The sequence below is a fragment of the Nannospalax galili genome, unplaced genomic scaffold (genome assembly GCF_000622305.1).
Source record: "Nannospalax galili isolate Female #2095 unplaced genomic scaffold, S.galili_v1.0 scaffold886, whole genome shotgun sequence".
Classification (NCBI taxonomy): Eukaryota; Metazoa; Chordata; class Mammalia; order Rodentia; family Spalacidae; genus Nannospalax; species Nannospalax galili.
Window position 1 is genome coordinate 1804399 of NW_008355971.1, and position 23933 is coordinate 1828331.

At 48.8% G+C, this 23933-nt stretch overlaps 2 protein-coding genes across 5 annotated transcripts in view; both read right to left on the minus strand.

Annotated features, from left to right (window-relative positions):
* Positions 1-447: 447 nt before the first annotated feature.
* Ech1 (enoyl-CoA hydratase 1) lies at positions 448-9307 on the minus strand. Its single transcript, XM_008853930.3, has 10 exons — positions 9182-9307; positions 8454-8655; positions 8235-8323; positions 4564-4688; positions 4436-4484; positions 4180-4244; positions 1370-1440; positions 1201-1272; positions 816-966; positions 448-694 (listed from the first exon to the last, which is right to left on the minus strand). Exons 1-10 carry the CDS (start codon positions 9219-9221, stop codon positions 590-592), a joined length of 969 nt encoding a protein of 322 aa, XP_008852152.1. The 5' UTR covers positions 9222-9307; the 3' UTR covers positions 448-589.
* A 4244-nt stretch (positions 9308-13551) lies between these two features.
* Hnrnpl (heterogeneous nuclear ribonucleoprotein L) overlaps positions 13552-23933 on the minus strand; it is a 13824-nt gene continuing 3442 nt past the window's right edge. The window contains exons 2-13 of one of the 4 annotated variants that reach the window (XM_008853933.3): positions 22785-22903; positions 21846-22083; positions 21653-21738; positions 21003-21099; positions 20850-20922; positions 17524-17595; positions 17132-17412; positions 15925-16046; positions 15403-15604; positions 14640-14697; positions 14425-14520; positions 13552-13942 (exon numbers count right to left, since the gene is read on the minus strand). In XM_008853933.3, the coding sequence (XP_008852155.1) occupies positions 13884-13942; positions 14425-14520; positions 14640-14697; positions 15403-15604; positions 15925-16046; positions 17132-17412; positions 17524-17595; positions 20850-20922; positions 21003-21099; positions 21653-21738; positions 21846-22070 (1371 nt within the window). In that variant the 5' untranslated portion in view covers positions 22071-22083; positions 22785-22903 and the 3' untranslated portion in view covers positions 13552-13883. Of the gene's footprint in view, positions 13943-14424; positions 14521-14639; positions 14698-15402; positions 15605-15924; positions 16047-17131; positions 17596-20849; positions 20923-21002; positions 21100-21652; positions 21739-21845; positions 22084-22784; positions 22904-23933 lie in introns of all 4 variants that reach the window. The other 3 variants (XM_008853932.3, XM_008853931.3, XM_008853934.3) reach the window with 3 other exon arrangements.

Below are 23933 nucleotides of genomic sequence, written 5' to 3' on the forward strand. Positions count from 1 at the left end.
AATTTTTAAAGAAATAAATAATAAGGCAATTGGCTCCAGATTGGTAGCCAAGGACTCAGTCCAGCTCCATGTACCAGGTCCCACTGTGTGGTGCTGTATAGACTGGTGCCAGGCAGGGCGGACACATCTCAAAGCACTAGGGTGGCAGAGGGAGGCAGACCTTTGTGAGATCAAGGTCAGCCCGGTTTACATAGTAAGTTCCAGGCCAGCAGGGGGTACAGGGAGACCGTCTCAAAAAAACCCCTCAAAACCAACACCACCACCACCATGGCCAGATATGGGGAGCTGGTGTGGCCTGTCAGCCTTCTGCAGACTCTAATCTCTCTTATACTCTCTCTCTCTGCCTAATCAGAATTGCTCCCCAACCTTCCCAGCTGCTTCCGCCCCGGCTGCCCTCCCTGGAGCCAGACATCTTTCACCCTCACTCCCTGCAATAAAAGCACCAGGTTGTTTTCAGGACTTTATTGTCCACAGTGAAGATAAGACAGCAAGGCTGCATGTAGAACAGAGTCCCAAATTATACTGGGAGACTGTGGAAGGACAGAACAAAGCGTGGGCATCAGGAAAGGCTCCTTGGACCTGAAGGCTCTCAGAGCTTGGAGAATGTGACACTTTTCAAGTCCTTCTTCTCCATGGCCGCCTGGACCGACTTGATGATGTCCTGGGTCTGCAGCATGCTCATGTTCCAGGTGGCCTGGAGAAAGAGGGTGTGGTTAAGGCTGGCAGGGCACCTGTTCGAGGAAGAGGCCGATGCACATGCAGAGCTGGAACTGGTCACTCTGTATCAGGGAGGGCTGTGATTGGTGTAGCCTTACTATGTAGTCGAGGCTGTCATCCACAGAATGGTCTCGGGAGTAGACTAGGTTTATTTTTGTTCCTTGCACTGCCACGGGGCTCTTGCTGGAAATCTCCCCTGCCAGGGCAAAGGCGGCGTCCAGCATGACGTCCTTGTCTGGGAACACGCGGCTGCCAGGGTAGGAAAAAATTTGAGAAGGGCTTCTTTCCCTCTCCATCACGACTGGCCAGGTGACCTTCACTGAAAAGACCCCAGGCAAAGGACTCAACCACAAGGTGATGCTGGGCCTGGGAGGAAGAGGCTGCCACTTTGAGAAAGAGGCCACTGGGAATGATCCCCAATGCCCCACCCTGGCCTGACTGGCCCTAAGCACCTCAATGCTATCAGCTAGCCTGGGGCCCTACCTGACCAGCCCACTCTCCAGGGCCTCGTCAGCCATCATCTTGCGGGCAGTGAACGCCAGCTCGTTGACCAAGCTGTAAAAGGGGAGGGTGGATCAGGAGATCCTGTCATCCCAGCTCTGGGAGAAGTTCACCTGTCCCCTTCTCTCCAGCTTCTGCTCTCCCCACTCACCTCTGGTTCCCGATGACCTTGGGCAGTCGCTGCAGGGTTCCCACATCAGCAGCCAGGCCCACATCCACCTCCTGGGGAGAGTAATCTTGTCAATGTTTGCTTTGTGTCTGGCACTGCTCTCCATGCAAACCAAATGCCCACAGCATTCTGCATCCCCTGAAGAATCCCCACTCTACCCCCAGCTCAACACCCTGTCTCACCCCCTCAATTTGCTGTTGTTACCTGAAGTTCTGTAGCACACAGTGGCCTGCCAACCCCTCTGCCTCCAGTTTGCTTTTTATTTTTTTAAAATATTTTATTTAGGGCTGGAGAGATGGCCCAGCGGTTAAGAGCACTGACTGCTCTTACAGAGGACCAGGGTTCGATTCCCAGCACCCACATGGCTGCTACGAATGGTCCTTAACTCCAGTTCCAGGGGAATCCGAAGCTCTCTTCTGACCTCTGAGGCATTGCACAACACTGGTGCACTCACATACATGCAGGCAATACATGCATACACATAAAATCAAAACAATAAATAAAATTTAAAAAATATTTTATTTTTTATGTGTATGTGTGTATTGCATGCGTGTAGGTAAGTGCACCCATGTCATGCAATGCCCTTGGAGGACAGAAGAGGCTGGATCCCCTGGAACTGGAGTTAAGACAGTTGTTAGCTGCCACGTGGGTGCTGGGATTTGAATACAGGTCTTCTGCAAGAACAACCAGTATTCTTAACTGCTGAGCCAACTCTCCAGCCCCCATTTTTTTTTTTCTTCCTTATGAGATAGGGTCTCCCTGTAGCCCTGCTGGTCTGGAATTGGCTATGTAGACGAGGCTGGCCTCGAACTTCCAGACATCTGCCCGCTTCTGCCTCCCGAGTACTGGGATTAAAGGCCTGTGCCACCGGCTTTAATTTTAATTTTAAAAACATTTATTGGGACTGGAGAGATGGTTCAATAGTTAAGAGCACTGGCTGTTCTTGTAGAGGACCTGGGTTCAGATCCCAGCACCCACATCAGGCAGCTAATAACTGTGACTACAGTTCCAGGGGATACAACACCCTCTCTGGCCTGTGGGCACTGTATACATGTAGTGCACTTACATGCAGGCAAAACACACATGGACATAAAATAAAAATAAACCAGGCATGGCAGCACACGTCTTTAATCCTAGCACTCGGGAGGCAGAGGCAGGCAGATCTCTGTGAGTTCAAGGCCAGCCTGGTCTACATAGTGAGTTCCAGGACAGCTGGGGCTACAGGGAAACCCTGCCTCAAAAAGACCAAATAAAAGACCTAAATAAATAAATAAATAAATAAATAATTTTAAAAAAATTTACAATTTATAGTTATGTGTATGTGTGTGTGCCTGTGTGACTTTATGTGCACCACCTGTGTGCAGATGCCCGCAGAGACCTAGGGACTTTGGATATCCTGGAACTGGAGTGACAGGCAGTTGTGAGCCACCAGATGTGGGTGTTGGGAACTGAACCCTAGTCCTCTGCAAGAGCGGTATGCACTCTTAACTGCTAAGCCATCTCTCCAACCCCTTTACTGACAGCGTGTCATGTGCCCCAGCCCAACATGATCTCACATTTCTGATCCTTATCTCTCTGCCTCCTGAGCTCCGGATGTCTGGCACCAGCCACCATGCCGGTGCTGGGGATGGAACCCAGGCCTTTGTGCATGCCGAGCCAGCACTCTACCAACTGAGCTCCATCTCCAGTCTCCACCAGGTCTTTTTGCTTATTTGTTTGATATTGGTTTCACTCTGTGAAACATAAACTGACCTGAAAGTCACTAATAGCCCAGGCTGGCCATGAAATCTTCCTGCCTCAGCCTCCTGAGTACTGGGACTGCAGATGTGAGCTGCCACACTTGGTTCCCAATCTTTTAGTGTCTCTGTATCTCTGCAGAGTGCGGTCTTCTTTACTCTTCTCATGAGGCCCTTTATGAAAGGACCCCTGTGCTCCATTGTCTCCTACCTCTCCAGCTTGGCTGTCAGAACCCCAGACGATCCCCATGCCAGTATGCTTACTCCCTGGCCTGCCCAGCCTGGCTTCCTCCGAATCTGGGCCTGTGGAGCTATGACTGCAACTCAGTGCCTTACTTTGGCTCATGTGTCCTACCAAGGAGTTGCATATTCCCAAAGCCGCTGGGATTTCTTTGTTGTGTTTTGAGACAGGATCTCACTATGTAGCTGAGGTTGGTCTATGTGATGATTACTGTCAAGTGTCAACTTGACAGACCTAGGATCACCTGGGAGATAGGGCCCAGGGTATGCTTATGAGGGATTATCTTGATCGTTTTAATTGATGTAGGAAGACCCATCTTAATTGTGGACCATTCCCTGAGCAGCGGATCCTGGATGTTATGAGGGATAGGGGGCTGAGCAAGCATTCACTGTGCTTCTCTGCTGACCAGTGGCTTCCAGCTCCTTCAGCCTTGATTTCCCCTCCATGATGGACTGAACCTTGAACTGTGAACTGAAATAAACTCTTTCTCCTTTAAGCTACTTTTGTAGGACTATTTTATCACTGCAACAGGAAGAAAAACTAGGACAGCCTCTGTTACTCCATAGCCCAGGCTGGTCTTGAACTTGCGATGATCCTCCTGCCTTAGCTGCCTGAGTGCTGGGATTACAGGTGTGCCTCACCATACCCTGCTCCACACTATAGACTTAATTTGTAAGGTTTGGTTCTGAGGCCCTTTTTCATGAAGTTCTTTGGAATGGCTGACTGGGCTTATACTGTCCTTGCCCTGTCTCCCATTCTGTCACTGCTCAGAACAACAGGGGTTCCAGAAGGCAGGCGCTCAGGAAGTGCCTCACCTTGATCTGGAAGAAAGCATCCTGAGCACAGTATCGGATGTCACAGGCAGAGATGAGGTCCACACCTGGGAGGAAGAGGACAGGGACACTGAATACCAGCAAGAACCAATCCCTCCTCCCAAGACACAGGGGTCATACCTGGGGACCAAGTCTAAGCAGTAACAGAGCTGAGACAAGGCCATTGGTGGGCGAACTGGAGGGCTAGCTGCCTGGCCAGTTCAGGCATCCCCATGGTGGCTGGTGGCTGCAGACTCACCTCCGCCAATGCAGCCCCCATGAATGGCAGCAATCACGGGCTTGGGGCACTGGAAAGGAACAGGAAGGATGAGGTCAAGTCTGGCAGAGATGTGGGTAGAGGGGGTGCTCTCCAGCTCCCAGAGTCACCTTCTCAAGGACACTGAAGGTCTTCTGGTATTGACTGATGAAATCACGGAGGTACCAGCTGATGCGAGCCACATCATCTCCTTGAGGCTGCAGGAGGTCTGAGGCCATGTCCATGAGGTCGATACCTGGCAGGAAGGTATAAGGGGCTCACCTAGCTCCATGGCCCTATCCACTGCCCCAACCAGGGCTCTGAACTCAGAAGCAGTGGGTTCAGACACTTACATCACTTAATACTTAAGTGTGAGGTCCTACCCCTTTGTGGCAGTGGTGGAACACTTGCCTAGAATCCCCCAGTGAGGGCCTGGGGGTGTGGCTCAGTGGTAGAGCACCTGCCTAGAATGCAGAAGCCCTGGGTTCTACCCTCAGTGTGTTAAAAACCAATCCAAACCAAAACGAATACTAAGTTCTTAAATCAGGCATGGTAGCTCCTGTGTGATATCCCAGCACTTGAGAAGCAGAGGCAGGATGCTCACTGCAAGTCTGAGGTCAGCCTGGTCTAATATTGAGTTCTAGGACAGCAAGGTCTACAGAGTGAGACCCTGTCTTAAAACTAAATAACTAGGGAGTTGGAGAGATGGCTCAGCAATTAAGAGTTTTTGGTTCCCAGCACCCACATGGTGGCCAACACCATCCTTAACTCCAGTTCCAGGAGATTCAGCGCCCTCTTTTGGCATCCTTGGGCACTGCATGACACAGGTGCACTTACATACATGCAACGAAAACACTTTTTAATTTAAAATATTTTATTTATTATTTTTGTTTTATGTGTATGAGTGTATTGCCTGCATGTATGTGAGTGCACCCATGTCATACAATGTCGTGGAGGTCAGAAGAGGGTTTCAGATTCCCCTGCAACTGGCGTTAAGGACCGTTCATAGCTGCCATGTGGGTGCTGGGAATTGAACCTGGGTCTTCTGCAAGAGCAGTCAGTGCTCTTAACTGCTGAGCCATCTCTCCAGCCCTGAAAATACTTTTTAAAAAAAAATTTATTATTACTTATTTTATTTTTTATGTGTATGCATTGTGTACTGCCTGCATGTAGGTAAGTGCACCCATATCGTTCAATGCCCAAGGAGGTCAGAAGAGACTGTCAGATCCCCTGGGGCTGGAGTTACAGACAGTTGTTAGCTGCCATGTGGGTTCTGGGCTTCAAACCTAGGTCTTCTGCAAGAACCACCAGTGTTCTTAACCACTGAGCCATCTCTCCAGCCCCCTAAAACACTCTTAACATGTAAAAAATTCAAATATAAACAGAAAATATAAAACTAAATATAAATAAACAAAATGGAAAATCATTGCTGTGACCTCCCCAGCTCTGCATGAACCTCATTTCCACCTGCAGCTTTGGGGGCATTAGTCCCAGCAGTTCTTTCCAAGCCCTTTATGCTTCCTGTTTCCTTTCCCAACAACTGTCCCTTTTACCACTTCCTTCAATGGCTACTGGCTTCCTTCAAGTCTCGGCTCAAGGTCACCTTTGCAGAGAGGCCTTCCCTGGCCACCCTTCATCCCTGGCTCTGCCTTTTCTACTATGCTTCACACTGTCTGTCTCTGTTCTAGAAATGAGCTCCATGAACCAGAGTGTTTACCTTATTGCCGCCCGTGTATCCTGGGTGCTTAGAACAGGGCTGGATATGCAGTAGGTACTCATTTCTTAGAGAATACAGATAATACCCTAATCCCTGAACTCATGGGGAAACCGACATGTTGATTCAAGCCTATATAGGTGGGGTGAGCTTTAGTTTAAGGCCAGTTGTGCTACTAAGTCAGACCTTGTCTCCAAAACAAAATACGGCTTGGAGACATGACTCGGGGTAAAGCACTTGCCACGTGTGAGGACAGTAGGAGTCTGGCTCCCCAGTACCATGTAAAAGCTGGGGGGCATAGCAACCACCTATAATCCCAGCTCGGGACACAATGAGTCCCTGAGACAAGCTGGCTATCCAGACTAGCCTAAATGTCCAACTCCCAGCTCAGTGATAAACCCTGCTCCAGTATTTAAGATGGAGAGTAATCTGCAGACATCAACCTTGGGCTTCTACCCAACGGCGCACACAGAAGCAAGGGCAGCTGCACACGTGCAAACACCCACACCTACCCATGCACATGGCACATACTTATTTAAGCAAAAATAAAAACAAACAAATCATAACAAACAATAAAGGAACAAACAAGAGCAGCTTACACCTATAAATCCCAGCACTGGGGAGGTTGAAGCAGGAAGATCAGGAGTTCAAGGCCAGTCTGGGCTGCATAGTGAGACCTTGTCACAAATAAACAATAAACCAATTAGAAAGAATCCCTTCTCAGGTGACTCTAGGCTGTGTCAAATTGACAGCTAAAGCTAACTAGAATGTTTGAGAATGGAAAAAAACCCTTAAGTTAAAAATCACTGGATATGGGCTGGAGAGATGACTCAGTGGTGGTTAAGAGTACTGGCTATTTTTGCAGAAGACCTGGGTTCGAATCCCAGCATCTACATGGGGGCTAACAACCACCTGTAACTCCAGTTCCAGGGGATCCGATGCCCTCTTCTGTCCTCCAAGGGCATTGCATGACACGGGTGCACTAACACGTATGCACACAATACACTCATACATATAAAATAAATAAATCACTGGATGTGTTTCACAGCGGAGGAGAGACAGATTCAACCTGAAGAAAGAACAGTGGTGTGATATCTACTTATGGAAACGTAAATTGAGATCAGCAGTGTGTGCTCAGTTACTGCAGGAAAGCCCATGCCTAACACACACTTGGCTGACACCACTACAGGCTCTGAAAGGCTAAGAGCCTTGTTGAAGGTCACTGATCCATAATGGAAACACAGACTTCAGGATCCTGTCATGCCCTGTTGAGCTAATTTCTATGTTTGAATTTGTGGGGGAGGGAATGCTAAGTTCTGTGCATGCCAGGCAAGTGTTGCATGCTACGCTTTATCTACATTTGAATGTTTTAAATTAGACCTTGAAAAAAATGATAATGGAAGTTGCTTAAAACCTTAATTAAGAAGCACTGCAGGGCTGTCGAAATGGCTCAGTGGGTAAAAGTGCTTGCGGCCAAGCCTGATGACCTGAGTTCGAGCCCTGGGACCTACATGATAGGAGCAAGCGGACTCCTGCAAATTGTCTTCTGGCCTCCACACGCATGCTGTGGCACTCCTGAGCATGTACATGCACACACCGCGCGCACACACACACACACACACACACACTCACAAAGTGATTTAAAAATAAAAAATGTAGCCAGGTGTGGTGGCTCTGGCCTTTAAGCCTAGCACTCAGGAGGCAGACACAGGCAGATCTCTGTGACTGCAAGGCCACCCAGGTCTACATAGTGAGATTCTGTCTCAAAACAAAACAAAAAAGCTCAAAACAACAAAAATTTTAAAAATAAAATGGAAGCACTTATGGTGTCAGGCAGGCCTATAATCCCAGCACTACAACATTTAGGAAGCTGCAGCAGGGGGTTTACTGCAAGTTCCAGGCCAGCATGGTCTGCACAGAGAGTTACAGGCTAGGAAAGGCTGCTTAGCGAGACCATGCCTAAAAAAAAAAAAAAAAAAAAAAAAAAAAAAAAAAAAAAAAAAACGCAAAAAGCAAAGGTAAACAAACAAAACTAACCAACAACCAAAAAAAACAGCATGCCAGGAGGAGGCCACAGGGGGCCAGTACCTGAAGTGAACATTTTTCCTGCACCGGAAATCACAACAGCCCGACAGTCGGGGTCTTTTGCTATCTTTCCAAAGCATTCCACCATTTCCCTGCAGAGGAGGAAGGAATGAGGGATTATATCTGGAGTGGGACTCACTCCTGTCCCTGTCCCCCAAGTCCCTGTGTCCTCCCTCCTTTGCCACCTCTTGCAGGCAAGCCTCCAGGATCTGACCGCCAGACCTCCAGAAGGCTTTGTTCATGGCATTCCTCTTGTCTGGCCGGTTTATCTGCACATGGAGAACATGTTTCTGGGTAGAGGTCACTTGAAGAGACTCATAGTTGTGATCTGAGAATTCCTGGGTGACAACTCTGGACGCCTCTTGTGCAGAGGGGCTCAGGGTGCGAAAGTTAATGAAGTTCAGATGACTGGGAGCTCTCAGCTCTGGGAAAAGAAAGAAGAGCCTTTGAGACCCCAGAATGGGGTCAGGACACTGGAGGACACCCCTCCCACCAAGTGAGTGTAAGAATGGAGAGTCAACACTAGCTTCTCAGAGAGGCTGTTCTAGGGAGCTACTTCGTTGTTTTGAGACAGAGTCTCACTATGCAGCCCTGGCTGGCTTGATGCTTGCTGGGTAGACCAGGCTGGCCTTGAACTCCCAGAGATCTGCCTGCCTCTGCCTAGGATTAAAGGTGTGGACCACCAGGCCTGGTGAGATACATATTTTAAGACTGGTGGACACTGATCAGTCAACTTCAGTTTGAGCCCACTTCTGACCCTGGTTCGTGGGAATGACCCAAACTTGGGGGCCGAGACCCTACACTGCAAGACCGGCCTATACAATTAGAATTTCATTAGACTACAGAGGGACCCCTAATTTTAAAGGGATCAGACCCTTTATGACCTGAGGTTCCCCGCTACTATGACAAGACCACACAGCCACACGCCTCCACAGGTTAAAGTAACTCACGCCGCATTAGCAGGCCGCGGAGTTTGGTGGAAACTGCCATCTCCCAGGCTTCTTAGCGTCTGAGACTCGGGAGTTTCGCTACCTAGAAAACAAAGGGGGCGGGCAGGAAAGTCCGCCATGTTTGGTGAGGGCATCGAAGCCGCCGCAGCCACCACCTAACGAGCAGTGAGGTCGCTTAGTTCACCATCTTTACTAAGGGCAACCGGAAACAGTAACCCCCCCGCCCGCCCCATTCACGAGCTTAGGTAAGCCCTTTGCCCCAGTGGGAACCTGACCTGATCAATCACATTGCTTCTGGAAATGTCTGTGTAAAGTTCATCGCGCGTTGTTTGTAACAAGGAAACTGGAGACAATTCAAATGGTCAGGGACATAATGTCAACCCTGGAAATTTGCAACCATTTCATGGACATAGTAACAAAAAAGTGGCTATGAGGGTACAGACAGGCCAGAATGAACCAGTTTTTATTCCACACTACCGAGAGGTGGTACAACTTCTCATCAGACTCAGAGAGAAACTTCAAAGTTCAAGGTTACTGGACTTTCCTGAGTGCCACAGAATAAATGGCTTTAAAAAGCCTACCATGTTTTGTTCTGTGGTGCCAACATAGCCACAGCCTCTTCCGTTTTTAGACAACAGGGTCTTATATAACCCCTCCCTAGCCTGGAACTTACTGTGTAGTCCAGGCTGATCTTGCAAAGACTTCCTGCTTCTGCCTCCTAAGAGAAGGGATTACAGGTGAAAGAAGGATCACCATGCCTCCTTTTTCTTTTTTCTTTTTGTCTTTTTGAGACAGGGTCTCCCTGTAACCCCAGCTGTCCTGGAACTCACTATGTAGACCAGGCTGGCCTTGAACTCACAGAGATCTGGCTGTCTCGGCTTCCCAAGTGCTGGGATTAAAGGGGTGCCCCCCCATGCCGGGCTTCCCCCCTTTTTTTTTTTTTTTTTTTTTTTTTTTAAAGGTCTCAGTATGTAGCCCTGACTAGCCTAGACCTTACTGTGTTAACCCAAGTTGGCCTCAAACTCAAGAGATATGCCTCTGTCTCCTGAGTGCTGGGACAAAAGGTGTGTGCCACCGCGACCATGTTTATTTTCATTTTTAAAATTTTATGTACACGAGTGTTTTGCCCAGATGTAGTAAGCACATCCATGTTATGCAAAGCCCTCGGAGGTCAGAAGAGGATGCCAGATGCCCTGGAACTGGAGTTACAGACAGCTATAGGCAGCATGTGGTTGCTGGGAATCAAACCTGGGTTCCCTGCAAGAGCAGCCAATGCTCTTAACCACTGAGCCATCTCTCCAGACCCACTGAAGTCTATATTCTTTTTTTTCTTCCTGTAGCCACAGCTGCTCTGGATTCACTATGGAGACCAGGCTGGCCAACCATTGATACTTCTGATAATCCATCAAATTCACTACTAGAAATGGATTCAGGTGAAAAGCTGCTCAGGCCATTTAATAGTACCACAACCCTGCTGAGCAGCACAAAGTCACAACCTGTCCCAAATTCTCCCTGGTTATCACAGTAGCACAACTATGAGAAAAAAAAAAAAAGGGTAAGTTTCTAAAATGTTTTAGGTGCAAATCTATAGTTCAGATCACCATTTCACAACATTCATTAAAATACATCCTAAAGGGACTACAGCTTTCATTACCAAAAGCAAACTACCTAAACAGCAAGAGACCGTACAGGTTAAATGCCACATACAGTGGTGGGAGAGAACTAAGCCCTTTTTCCTTAAGTTTGTGTTTCTTTTTTTTTTTTGAGACAGGGTCTCCCTCTAACCCCGGGGAGCTAGCCTGGAACTATGTAGACCAGGCTGGCCTCCAACTCAGAGATCAGCCTGCCTCTGCCTCCCAAGTGCTAGGATTAAAGGCATTCACCACCTGCCTGGCCTAAAGTCCATGTTTTTAAACAACAAACAATCTTAAAAAGCATTACCCAGGATTGGAGAGATGGCTCAGCAGTTAAGAGCACTGACTGCTCTTGCAGAGAACCCAGGTTCAATTCCCAGCACCCACATGGTGGCTACGAACCATCCTTAACTCCAGTTCCAGAGGAATCTGAAGCCCTCTTCTGACCTCTGCAGCATTGTATGACACAGGTGCACTCACATACGTACAGGCAATATACTCATGCACATAAAATAAAAATGCATTTTTAAAAAAAGCATTACTTATGCCAGGTGTGGTGGCGCATGCCTTTAATACCAGCACTTGGGAGGCAGAGGCAGGCAGATCTTTGAGTTCAAGGCCAGCCTGGTCTACATAGTGAGTTCCAGGACAGCTGGGGCTACAGGGAGACCCTGTCTCAAAAAAAAAAAAAAAAAAAAAAAAAAAAAAAAGCATTACCCAAGAGCATAAAGAACTGCCTAAGTGTGCTCCTTGGGGAGATGTTCACCAAGAGGGTGAACAGATGTCTCTGGGCCAGCGGGACTGCAAGTGAATCTTCCTATGTCTGCTGCCCAGATTTACAGACGAGGTAGACACTCTACAGGAGATAAAACCAGCAGCTATCAGAAGTAATGCATTCAATGGAAAGCTGAAAATCCTAAACAGATACCAAGATGAGAAGGAAAATTTGCAAGATTTGTTGTCATTTTATGTAATCTAGTGTAAAACCAAAGGTAATTGTGGACAATTTATACCACCAGGGAATAAACTTGAATGGTAGACAGCTGATAAAATAGTACTTTGTGGCACACACCTGTAGTCCCAGCACTTGGGAGGCAGAGGCAGGTGGATCTCTGTGAGTTCAAGGCCAGCCTGGTCTACATAGTGTTTCAGGACAGCTGGGGCTACAGGGAGACCCTGTCTCAAAAAGACCCGCCCCCTCAAAAAAAAAAAAAAAAGTATTCCCAGATCAAATAGTGGGTTCATCTAGTAAATATGTGACTCCAGTTATTAATGTCTTTAGACCATACTCCTAAAGCAGACTGTTCAAAACCCATTCCTGCCTCCAACTGCTACTAGTATGGCCAGCTCCTCTGCAGGCTGCCTCCTTCCAAGGATGTTAGTGGTTTTGTTTTCATATTTTTATTGTGTGTGTTGCCTCCATGTAGGTAACTAACTGCACCTGTGTCATTCAATGCCCGCAGAGGACAGAAGAGGTTTAACTTGGGTTTCTCCTGGGCCCAGCTTCTAACTGGAGCCATCTTCACAGACTCCCATCCAAAATCAAGGACTGGGACTGGGTTAAGAGCACTGGCTCTTGCAGAGGACCCAGTTTCACTTCCCAGTACCCACTTAGTGGCTAACAACCATACTTAACTCCAGTTCCAGAGGATATGACATTCTAGCCTCCAGTGGCATTGCACACATGGTGCACACATCGGCAAAACACTCATATACATAAACACACAAGACCAGGGACTATCTACCACATGCTTCCGCTATTTATAGTGGTGCACATGGCAATTCCACTGCAGTTCACTTCAGGGTTAGTAGCAGACAAGTTGGCCAAGATAGTTGCATATAAAGACAGCAGAAAGACCTGGAAATTATTTTCAGGACCAGGTTAAATAGACCATGACACACCCACAGAATGATACCCTGAAGGGGGAAAGATGAGACTCAGCTGGTTAAGGCACTTGCCACCAAGCCAGTCTCTTGGGACTGACAAGGTATTCATGCCATCATGTGTAACACACACACACACACACACACACACACACACACACACACACAAAGCATTTAGATATGTAGAAGGGCCAATTTTCAGTCTCTCTGCAGGATAATTTGAAACACTTGTATGCCTTGCATGCTGTCCAGTCTGGCTTCAAAATTTCTGGGCTCTAGCAAGACCAGGTAGCTGGGACTACAGGGTAAGTTCCACCAATCCTGCCCTAACCCACTTTTAATGCACATGTGTAGGTCAGGACAGCTTTTTGTCTCTCCTGCCATGAAGTGGATCCTGCACAGCATCAGGTCAGGCATCCTGGACAAGACTCAGGAGGCAGGCTTGGCAGCAAGTGCCTTTGCCAGCTGAGCCATCCTCACCTGGCCACCAGCCCCTAATACATTTATTTTTTTGTCTTTTTGAGACAGGGTCTTCTTGTAGCCCCAGTTGTCCTGAACTATGTAGCCCAAGCTGGCCTTGAACTCACAAAGATCTGTCTGCCTCTGCCTCCCAAGTGCTGGGTGTGCACTACCATGCCCCGCTGTAATACCACTTATTTAAAAATGACTCAATAACTAGAATGAACCTAGTTTGAATAGGGCCCTACCAGAAATGCCACTAGGCCTGGTGAATTTTCATCGAGACTCCAGACATCATTCCTATAGTTTGTCGTTCTTCCTGAGGGCCTAGAGCCATGCCTTGGTCTCCCTGCACCTCTTCAGAAGGCGGTGGGAAGCAGACACACCCTGGAATCCAGCAAGTTGTTTTATTTTCCAAACAATTTTATTGAAATGTGCCAAGAGTACATGGGCAGCACAAATGTATGAACAGGAAAAAAAAAATCACATGTACAGTAATTTTTTAAAAAGTGAAGGTTAATCTTGGGAGATACCAGTTCCCCTCTCCCTCCCCCTCCAGAGTTCCAGCATTTCCATTATGGTTAAGCCTCTACTGACCTAGCATTAAAAAAAGAATACAAGAAACTTTGTAAAAATAAATCAAACCAAAACTGAAACCAACAAAACCAACAGCATAAAGGAAAGAAATGTTTTCCTGCTCGGATGGGCTCTTCCTGGGCATCTAATTAGGAGGCGTGCTGTGCAGTGGAGAAGCACAACTTCAGAGTGTAAGGGTACGGGCCATCTGCAAAGAGGACAGAAACATCAGGCTCAGCCTGTGAAGGCTCCCTGCCCAGTCCCCATTCGAGACCCACACCCTGCTCGCTCTCTGCAGGTCAACTACAGGATCTAATTCATCACTAACCAAAGTGAGACTTCAAAACAGACAAATACATAGGCATTCATTCCCCTCTCCCCTGACACCCAAGGAGGTGCCGGCTCCTAGGTATTGCTTGTTCGGGTCTGATACAAAGAGAATGCCAGCTCCCTGAAGGGCAAGCCTGAGCAACTCCCAAACTACGTGGGTGGCACCAAGGAGCCTGGCTGGTGTCCCAGGAGGAGAGCATCATCAGACCGCTCTCCTGGCGACCATGTCTTAATGGCCCCTGTCTGGCAAAGAGGAACTCTCTTGGGCCCTATCTTGAGGGCAGAGAGGATGGTTCTGGCATGCAGCCAGACAAGCCACCAGGCCACCAGGGGGTACCTGCAGGACACACAGATACTCACTTGGGTTTTTCATCTGGTAATGGTTCAGGAAGCCCAAGGTCTCTAGGGCATCACTCTTGGATTCCCATTCCAGTAGTCCCGAGGAGCTACGCTCACCTAATGGAGAGCCAAGAGACAGCCAAGGTCAGGCTGAGGCAGCAGAAGGCCAAGAGCTGCCACCAGCAGCCACCCACCAGCAGCCAGGGTTGGGGGAGAAGGGCAGGGCCATGACTCACTTTTGCCTGAGAATACTTTCACAGATGTTGGTCGCTTCACTCCCAGTTCGTCGCAGATCTGGGGCAGAAATAGAAAAAGAATTCAGAAACACAGCGACTACACATAGGAGAATTCTGGCAGACCAGGCCTGGCGTGATTGACACTTTCTAGAAAATCTGACTGAAGCTGCGTGTGGTGGCACATGCCTTTGGGAGGCAAGAGGCAGGCGGATCACTGTGAGTTCAAGGCCAGCCTGGTCTACATAGTGAGTTCAGGTCAGCTGGGACTACAGGGGGATCCCGTTTCAAAAAGATGAAAAAGAAAGAATTCGTGTAAGGGACCAACCTGTGACACCAAGGTCAGAACACCACTCCAGTGTCAGGGAGGGGAAGTGCTTTTCCCTTTGCCCATGCTTGGCAGCCCTGTGCCGACCCACAGGTATGATCTGTGGCCAGGCCTCCTACCACTGCCCTACTTCCCTCTGACCAGGCTCAACCTTCTGTGGTTATCTAGGTATATTGGCACCTGATGACCAGTGTTCTGCCTCCATCCAATGGACCTATGGCAGACACTTAGCTTGTCTAAGTGCACAGGAGCAAAGTACCATATTCCACTCCTTGCTCTGTCCCTACCATGATGGAGGAACCCACTTGTCCAGGTCTCTGCTGTGTCCCCAGTCCCAAACCCAGGGACCAGTGGAGCTGGCACTCCTCAGATTATTCAATAAAATGAGCTGCCAACTCCATAGACAGTGTTGCAATGGACCAGCTCTGTGGCACCTACCTCAAAGAAGTTCTCCTCAGTCACCTCCAAAGGAGCGTTGAAGAAGTGTAGCACGTTGCTGGGGTGCTGGATACGGTTCTTGGCTGCTTGCTCTGGAGTGGAGAACCGATTGTTCCTTGACTCACTGAAGTCTTTGTAGCTGCAGGACCCATCTTCTAGCCCGTACGACTGACCGGGCATAATGGCTGGTTGCTTGGAGACACTGAGGGCAGAAAGGGGAAGGGAGTCTGTTACCTGCTGAACTGTCTGTCCCCTAGGGTCTCCACTGTGGCATTCCATAGGGGAGTTTGCTGGCCCCATGCCTGTCTGATAGTGCTGCATGCCTTACGGAATACTGCCTAACGGCCAAGGTGACGCTGACCTACTTTCTCCTAGGGCCTCAGAGAAGAACAAGGCTCCTACATCCTACCCACCCCACCCCCACCTCTGTCCATACAAACACCTTAATCTCATCAGAGATTGGACAACATTAATGCCATGTCTTTCCCTCCAACCCTCTCTTGTGTGGGTAACTGGACCTACCAGACATTCATCTTCTGCCCGAACATGAAGTTGTTGTTGAGGTGAGTAATGGCTCGGTCCACAGCATAGCCATCAGCCATTTCTACCATGGCGGCCCCCGGCTTGCTTTTCATAAATTTCACCTTTAAGGAGAGCAGGTGTGGTTAGCACCACTGTCTACCGGCCAATGTCTACTTCCCCTATATTAGAAACAAACCCGCTTGCTCTGGCTCCTATTTTTTCACTTATGAATGGGGATCAGGACCACCCTCCAAACACGCCTGGCCCAGACCTGAGCTCAGCCCACAGTGGGCAGCAGAGCCTAGGCAGTGCCTTGCTCACTGCAGGGCACGGCTGCCAATTTCTGCACATCCGACTGACAGTGAACAGAATGGAAATTCAAGTCATTTCCACTGTTTCTGTTGCAGACCATGAATCTAATCAGAACATGAAGGGCTTGGGGGTGGGGGCAGTCTTGGGGTGGACTCCCCAGGCTTAAGGGCTCTACCTCGGGGCCATACCCCAGCCCTGAATGTTCCTTCTATGGACTACTGAGCAGTGGTACAAACTCTGAAGTCAGGCTGAGCCCTGCTTCCACACAAAGGTTATTCAACCCGTCCCTCCTTTCTACTTACATTAAGGAATACCATGAAATACCACACAAGCCACCATAAAAAAGTGCTTACTGGAGCTCAGTGAGTAAAGAACATGTGCATCGATGCTACTGGTTTCACTGTGCTCTGAGACAGGGTCTCACTTCGTGGCCCAGGCTGGTTTCAACTCCTCATTCTTCTGCCTTAAGCCTGCTGGATACCAGGTGTGCATCACCCCAGGCTCCTATCATTAGGTGGGCCAAACTTCACACTACAAAGCCTTCTAAGACCAGACGGCTTTGATATAAGCAAATAAACTGGGCCCTCCTTAAGGTAAATGACAATACAGGCCAGCCTGAGCTCACTGTCCAGAGGCAATTCTGACATGAACTTTCTAATGTGCAGGTTTTTAGGTCTTGTCCCTTTTCACCTCACTTTTACACTACATCTTGGTAACTGACAATCAGTAAAAGCAATGAAGCACTCAGGAGGATGGAGCAGAGCCTACCCGAAGCAAGTAATCTATGCTACAGGAGTTACCCTTTAGGTAGGACTGCGCCCCACAACAGGCTCTTCCATTACCCCAGTCTCTGAGGCTCGAGGCCTCCCTTGGGTCTTCAAGGAAAGGAGCTCACCTTCTCCACATTGCCATACAAGCAGAAGACATTGAAGACTCGATCACAGTTCATCTTAGATTGATCCAAGCCATAGACCATGAGCACAGGGCTGTCAGCGTGGGGGCCATAGTCGGGTGGTGGGGGAGGGGGTGGGGGATGACCATACTGGGGGCCATAGCGACTTGGGCCCCGTCGGTGACCCCCCACAGGTGGGCCCATCCTTCTCCCTTCGTAGTGAGGTGGGGGGGGCCCGTAGCCCTCATCATGGTAATGGCTGTGGTACCCACCATGGGGCCCTCCTGGGGGGTGGGAAGGAAAGAGAGGGAGGACGGGTGAGAATTTTCGCGGCGGACGACGGGCAGGGGCACATGAGCCACGGGAGTCCACGGAGGGGAACCCCCTGCCCTCACCATATTCTGCGGGATGATCTCCCAGGAGAGGGGGCTGCCGCTGGCGTTTGTTGGGATTACTGCCAGGGTCACCTATGGATAGAGAAAAGAATTAGGAGCAGAACTCAAGAAAAAATCCCCTACTCCTGACTAGAGGCCAATCTCAAGGTCATTTGGCTCCTGTGAGCACTGCTGCAAACCCTTTCCTTAGAAGGGATGCTGAGGCCTCCTTCCTAGGACCTAAGGGGGTGGGGGGCATGAAGCCCAGGCTTCCAAGCTGGGGCCCACCTTCTTCCCTAACCTGCCTGTACCAAGGGGCTGTTTTCTTTTCTCTGCTAAGGATGCAGGGGTTCCTGTGCTCATTCGCTCTCCCTTGCCCTGGCCCTGAGGTCATAGGGAACAGCCAGAGGCAAGTCCAGCTTACAGGCCATGGAAGGAACCTACAAAGCCACTGTAGAGCTCATTATAGGTGCCAAGAGCAGTTTTATAAAGTAATTCCCAATGAAGGGAAAAAGGTTAATGGGTTCAATGCAACAAATAACCCATGACAGGCAGAAACAGGATAAAACTCAGCCTACAAAGACTCTAGATTCTGGGAGCTCAAGGCTCCACTCCAAGCCCCTTCTTTCTCAATTCTGGGCCCAGGCCCTCCCCCTGCCCCATTCCCCAAGTCCCATTAGCCAGAGATGGACTGACTGTAGGAGCTGACAAGCAGGGCAACAGCAGAATCAGTTTGAATGAGCAGTTAGGTTACAAGGCATCAACATTCTCAGACCCCAAAATGGCGCAGATCCCCTCCCAGTCCCGCTGCAGTTCTTAACCATTAGTTCAGCGCTTAAGTGGCAGACACTCTCGTAAGCACTTTACAAACATCAGCTTCTAGAAGTCCTCACAACAACCCTATGAGGTAGGTACTCATGTCTTAGCCCCATCTTACAGATAAGAAAATTAAGTAGTTACTTTTTCACTGAGCAGTTAAGAGACACTTCTGCCCAAGGTCACGAGGCAAATCAGTGGCTAGGCCAGAATTTGAGCTCAGGCCTGGGTGATTCCAAAACCCAGAGCTTGAAACCACTGCCCTTTCCTGCCACCCGGCCTGGATCTGTTTTTCGACAGTCATTACAAAGATGGAAAAGGGCTACTTACAGCAGAAGTACAGAGTACAATGTCCATTTGTCACAAAAAAACAAATCTGTATTTTTCTCTTACCATTGGACGCTTCAACAGTGAGTTAGCACAGTTCTGAAAGATGGCGTCCCATCAAACATACACTGCGACCCTGCATCACATGGTTTTACAGTCATAAATACAAGTTACAGTACACATCCGCTACATTTTTCTTTAAAGAATCGTTTTTAACAGTCAATGCTTTGATTAAATCAATTGGCTCACAGATGTTCTGTCCTCGGAAGATATCTTTAGAAAGTGGAAATAAAGGTGTATGAAGTGGGTAGTGTCCCTCCGTGTTGTCAGCTCCTCACATTGTGTGCTGCAGTGCGGTGCTTCTGGCTGTGTAGCGCTCCATGTGCGTGTCTCCTGGTATGAAGTGTGCCAGTGGCCCCACTATGCCCGCACTTTTGGCCTTGGGAGCGCGCCTGGTTACCCGCCAGCAGGTAACTGTGTGCCTCTGAGCTGTTTGGCTGTCTGGTTTTAGGTCTGTTTTGGTTTTTCTGATTTTTTTGTTGTGGTTTAAGTTTTTTTGGTTCTGATCTCCAGTTGGTGCAGACTGTGTTGGCAGCCGGTGACTGCAGGAAAAAAATCAAAACACAAAGAAAAAAGAAGGCCCTCCCCAAACCAAAGGACTTAAAAACAAAACCCACATGGCGAGGAATGGAGAGGATCCTATTGTCTTGGAGGCCCATGGTATCTACTCCAGTCTACGAATCGTTCTCCGAAAAGAGCACCGCTGGCTGGCTGGGAGAGCTCTGTTCTGTGTTTCCTACTTCTGTGTACATTCTCGGGTTCAAGTTTGCTTGGATTTTGACTTTTTTAATGTTTAATAAAAAAGCAGTGTCTGCTGCCATGTTGCGTCTCTTTCTTTGTCTCTGTCTGCCTCTGTCTCTGTGCTTGTAGCTGTTCCTTGGAGCACGGTGTGGTGTTCTTGATGTAGTGAGCTCAATCTGCGGCTGTTTCTGGGGACGTGGTGGAGGCTGCATGTTCTGTTCTCCAGGATGAGCTAGTGGTTTTGTGCCCTGTGTGTTGGTGAGCAATGTGCAGAGGCAGAGCTGCTGAAGTATAGTTCCGAGGGGGTGGCGAAGCACCGCCCTCACTCCAGGTTACCTCATCAGCCCTTGTTTTGGGGGGCACCAGCCTTGGGGCGGCCAAAGCTGACAGGCATCAAAACCAATGCACAACCAGCCCCTGCCACTAGCCCCTGCCGGTCTGCACATCTTCTACTTATGTTCCTTGGAGAAGAAATGGTTGGTTGCCATGTTTCTGTCAGCAGTCATGTAATGCCATTGCCCGCTCTGGTACATTCACTTGGTCATAATTTGCCTCTGACCTTTGGAGGGAGCAGCCAGGCCCGAGGGCCCATTCTGAGGGTTCTTGGGAGAGTCTAGCCCACCCCGCCCACTGGTTCCCAGCTGCAAAGCAAGCAAGACAGGCCTGCCTAGGAGTGGGAGTCTCTGCGATGTCAGCCACCAGTCTCCTCCCTCAGCCCATGGCCTAGTCCGACGTATCAGACCAAGAGATGGATGGTCTTGCTGATTTTCAGAGGGGGTGCCGCTGTTTTTCAAAGATAAGCCTTCACTCTCCCGCCCACCAACAGCAGACCATTCTTGACAACACTAAGAAGGGAGTTGTCCATGTGGGCCCTGCAGAGATGGCCCCCTCTACAATGACCAAGCATGTCGGCCCTGGTCCAATCCCAAGTGTCTGGCCTCCACAAGGTCTGCCTGCTCGGAGGCTCTGCTTCAGGATCCCAAGAGCCCTCACCTCTTCCTTTTGTCACCTCCACCATCAGATCCTCTTGATAACAAAGAGAGGAGGACCTTTTCTTGTCCCCTGGGAATGGAGACTCAAAGTGACCCTCACCGGGGCTTTAAAATGAAAGCAGCAAAATCCCATTTGGAACTGCTACTAATTTCTAAAGCTCTTATGTCTCTCCTCAATAAGGCCCTGATCCCACCCTGTGCAAGCCTTAGCCTCGACTCTGCCCTCTCAGCAGTGTCAGATATCATTGGGGAGAGGGGGATGGTAGGTAGTGGGACCTCTTCTCTAAGAATCAGGCCCTTCCATGTCCACAGGGAGCCCAATGGCATTACATAACCCTGAGACCCAGTCTATGAATTGCACTAGTGGAGACGAGGCAGGTATATTTAGAATAAAGTGGCCATTAGGATTACCTTGTCCACTGAGGTTGGGGTTTGTGTAGTCCCAAGTATCCTGATCATTCTTGAACACATTCAAACGTGTAGGCTGCAAGGACAAGACAAAGCTTAAGATTGACCATGCCGGATCTCAATGGGAAACAAGGGGTAGTCACTTCCCAGACCTACCTTTGCATACTCGATCTTCAGAGTACAACAGCCAGAATAGATATCAGCCCCATTGAGAGAAGCCTTGGCCCGCTGGGCACTTTGCACAGAATCAAATGTGAGGCAAGTTAAGAAAGGCACCGTGGAGCTTTGAGGAAGGTAAAAACAAGTACCACACCTAAAGACTATGGCACACCTAAGTTTTGAGGTCAGCTCACTATCTACCACCTCAGGTGAGACAGAGCCACAGACAGAGCAAGTGCTGTCCTCATGAAGGATTCTCAGATCTGCATTCATGCTGTCCTACCTCTGAAATCATCAAGAACATTATACCCAGCAACCTTGCTGGGGACATGGCTAAGCGGCAGAGCACTTTCCTAACATGCATAAAGCCCTGGATCCAAGTCTCTATGGGGGGATGGGGGGGCAAAATAGCATCTTTTTCAGACTGCCTTTTTTGGTTGACCCCAAGCCTTTAGTGGCTGAGTCAACCTCTTTCTCCAGCCCCAGACTGCCTTTTTATATATTCCCCATTAATCTCATGGCCTGTTATTTTAAGATTTACAAAGCATGATTCCTTCTTCAGTCTTCCCCACCAGATTCTGATCACCATCATAAAGGAATCTGAGCCCTATGTGATCCCCCAGCACCAGTTTCCTAGTAAAGGATATTCCACCATGGCCTGGACTCCATTCTTCCGGAAAATGACAATTCTCTGGACAGGGCCACAAGGATTACAGATAGTGTAAAGAACATCCTGTAAAAGCAAAGACAGTAAAGTAAGCAGTCCTGGCAGATCTCTCGGGCTTGGGGAAGGGACAGAGAGATATCAGAGGAACCTAGAGGAAAGCCTGCAGCACATACCGTGGTTATAGAATAGATGGGGTTCAGGATGGTGAATAGAAGCACACTGTTGACGCTCCGGGAGTCATCAGAATCCCCAGGTCGAGAGATCTTCTGGCTGGTAGAATAATTGACAAAAGCAGGGTGACCAGCAATGTAGATCTGGTTGTCGGCTGCGTAGTTCACTGCATTGCAGGCCCCCAACACATCTTCAAACTCCACCAGCGCTTGCCTCTTCTTAGGCATCACCACCACGTAGCTGGCAGAGAAAACACAGGTTTCAATCTTCTCAGGAATGAAAACGAGAGGCCCCCAGCATTCTGGACTCCTTTGTTCCTCTGAACCCCTTAAGAGTTTCCTGATGCCAGAACCCCAGGCCTCAGGTACAGTTTTCACCTTTTCCAGATCCCTCCTCTCCCATCTGAGTGGAATTTTAAAGACTGGGGCTGAGTGAATCACAGTGCTAACTACTGTTTGGGCAACGTTCTAGGAGAAGGAATTCAGGATGTTTTCATTCACATGTCTATTCCCAGGACCTGGCAGTGGTTAAATATCTAGAAAATATCAGATGAACAAAAAGAATGCTGACTAGAAACTATGGGGGAGGGGCTGGAGTGATGGCCCAGAGGTTAGGAGCACATGCTCCTCTTCCAGAACCCCAAGCCCAATTCCCAGCAACCACTTCAGGTGGCTCGCAACTGCCTATAACTCTGGTTTCCGAGGGCTCCTGAACTTATGTTCATGTGTATACACATAAACACACACATGCTCCGCTCCAACTTAAAATAAAAATTAAAGGAAAAAAAGAATATGGAATTGTAACACAACCAAAGTTCAACAGCCAACTCCATCAGTAGCGGAGTTATAGGTCTAGACTGGGAACCTGAATCCAGCGACAATTGCGGACAACAATGAGCTGACTTCTGGAGACCTAACCTAGCTAACCCTTGGAGGCTGTACCTGATGGGTCCAAATTCCTGCAGGGCTTCCACAAGGTCAGCTTCCACCACACCGTCAATCAGGCCCCTGATGTGGACAACTGGGGAGGCAGGGGTTTTGTGGGGGTCATCGTAGTTCTCCTGAGAAAGGAAATAGAAAAATAAGACCTCACTTCCTGCTCTACAAGATGGCAGCCCAAATACCATTGCTGCCAAAAAAAAAACCTGTTAAATAAGACAGTGAAATGTCATCCAGGAAGGACACACAGTAAGAGGGACCATAGTCTAGGACAATCCCCCTCCAAAAGCCCTGAGTGGGTGGCCACTTGCCTACTGGCTACAGCTTCTTAGGCTTCACGGAAGGACAAGCAGAGTTTTCCATTTTTCCTAGAACCTCTCTTCCTCCTCAATCGGGAACAATGGGAAGAGTGTCTTGGAAAGTGGACACCCTAGCAAGAAGGGCTCCAACAGCTGTCTGCTAGGCTGAAAGGCATGTACTATGCACAAGCTCTAGCTTCTTTGCCCTTTCCCTGGTGGAGCAAGCTGTCAGCATTTAGCCAAGAATGACTGTTCCCCTCCTGTCACCTCCTAGTCCAGTCAGGGCAAAACTATCACAAGCTTCACAGAACATACGGCTCCCAGGGCAATCCTCCCTTCCTGCCTTCTGTTGTCTAGAGGAGACTAAGAACAACAGGATGAAGCAGTTCTTCCACGAAAAGAAACTGCAATTCCAACCACTAAGAACTAAGGCACCTCCTTCTCAGGGGATGTATCTTTCCATCCACACAGAGGCGTCTGGGACTCTGGAGGAAAGTAACTTTTTTCTCCATCTCTCATGGGCTCTGGGCCCAGCCTGTCTAAGGATCACTGGGCAGAGCTGGTGCTAGTTCAGAAGTGAAACACACAAGCCACAGAACATCCTTCCTGGTGTAATCAGCTCTGAGGTCTGACTTCCATAGCCCTGAGTTCTAATCCTAGTCTTGTTCCTCACTGGTGAGACACAAGATAGTTTATCTGTTTCCTGTTCTGTAAATTAGAGTTCCTAAAACTCCTCCCCCTACCTTAGACCCAGTCTTCAGAGGTCTTTTTTTTTTTTTTTTTTTTTTTTTTCGGTCTTTTTGAAGCAGGGTCTCCCTGTAGCCCCAACTGTCCTGGAACTCACTATGTAGAC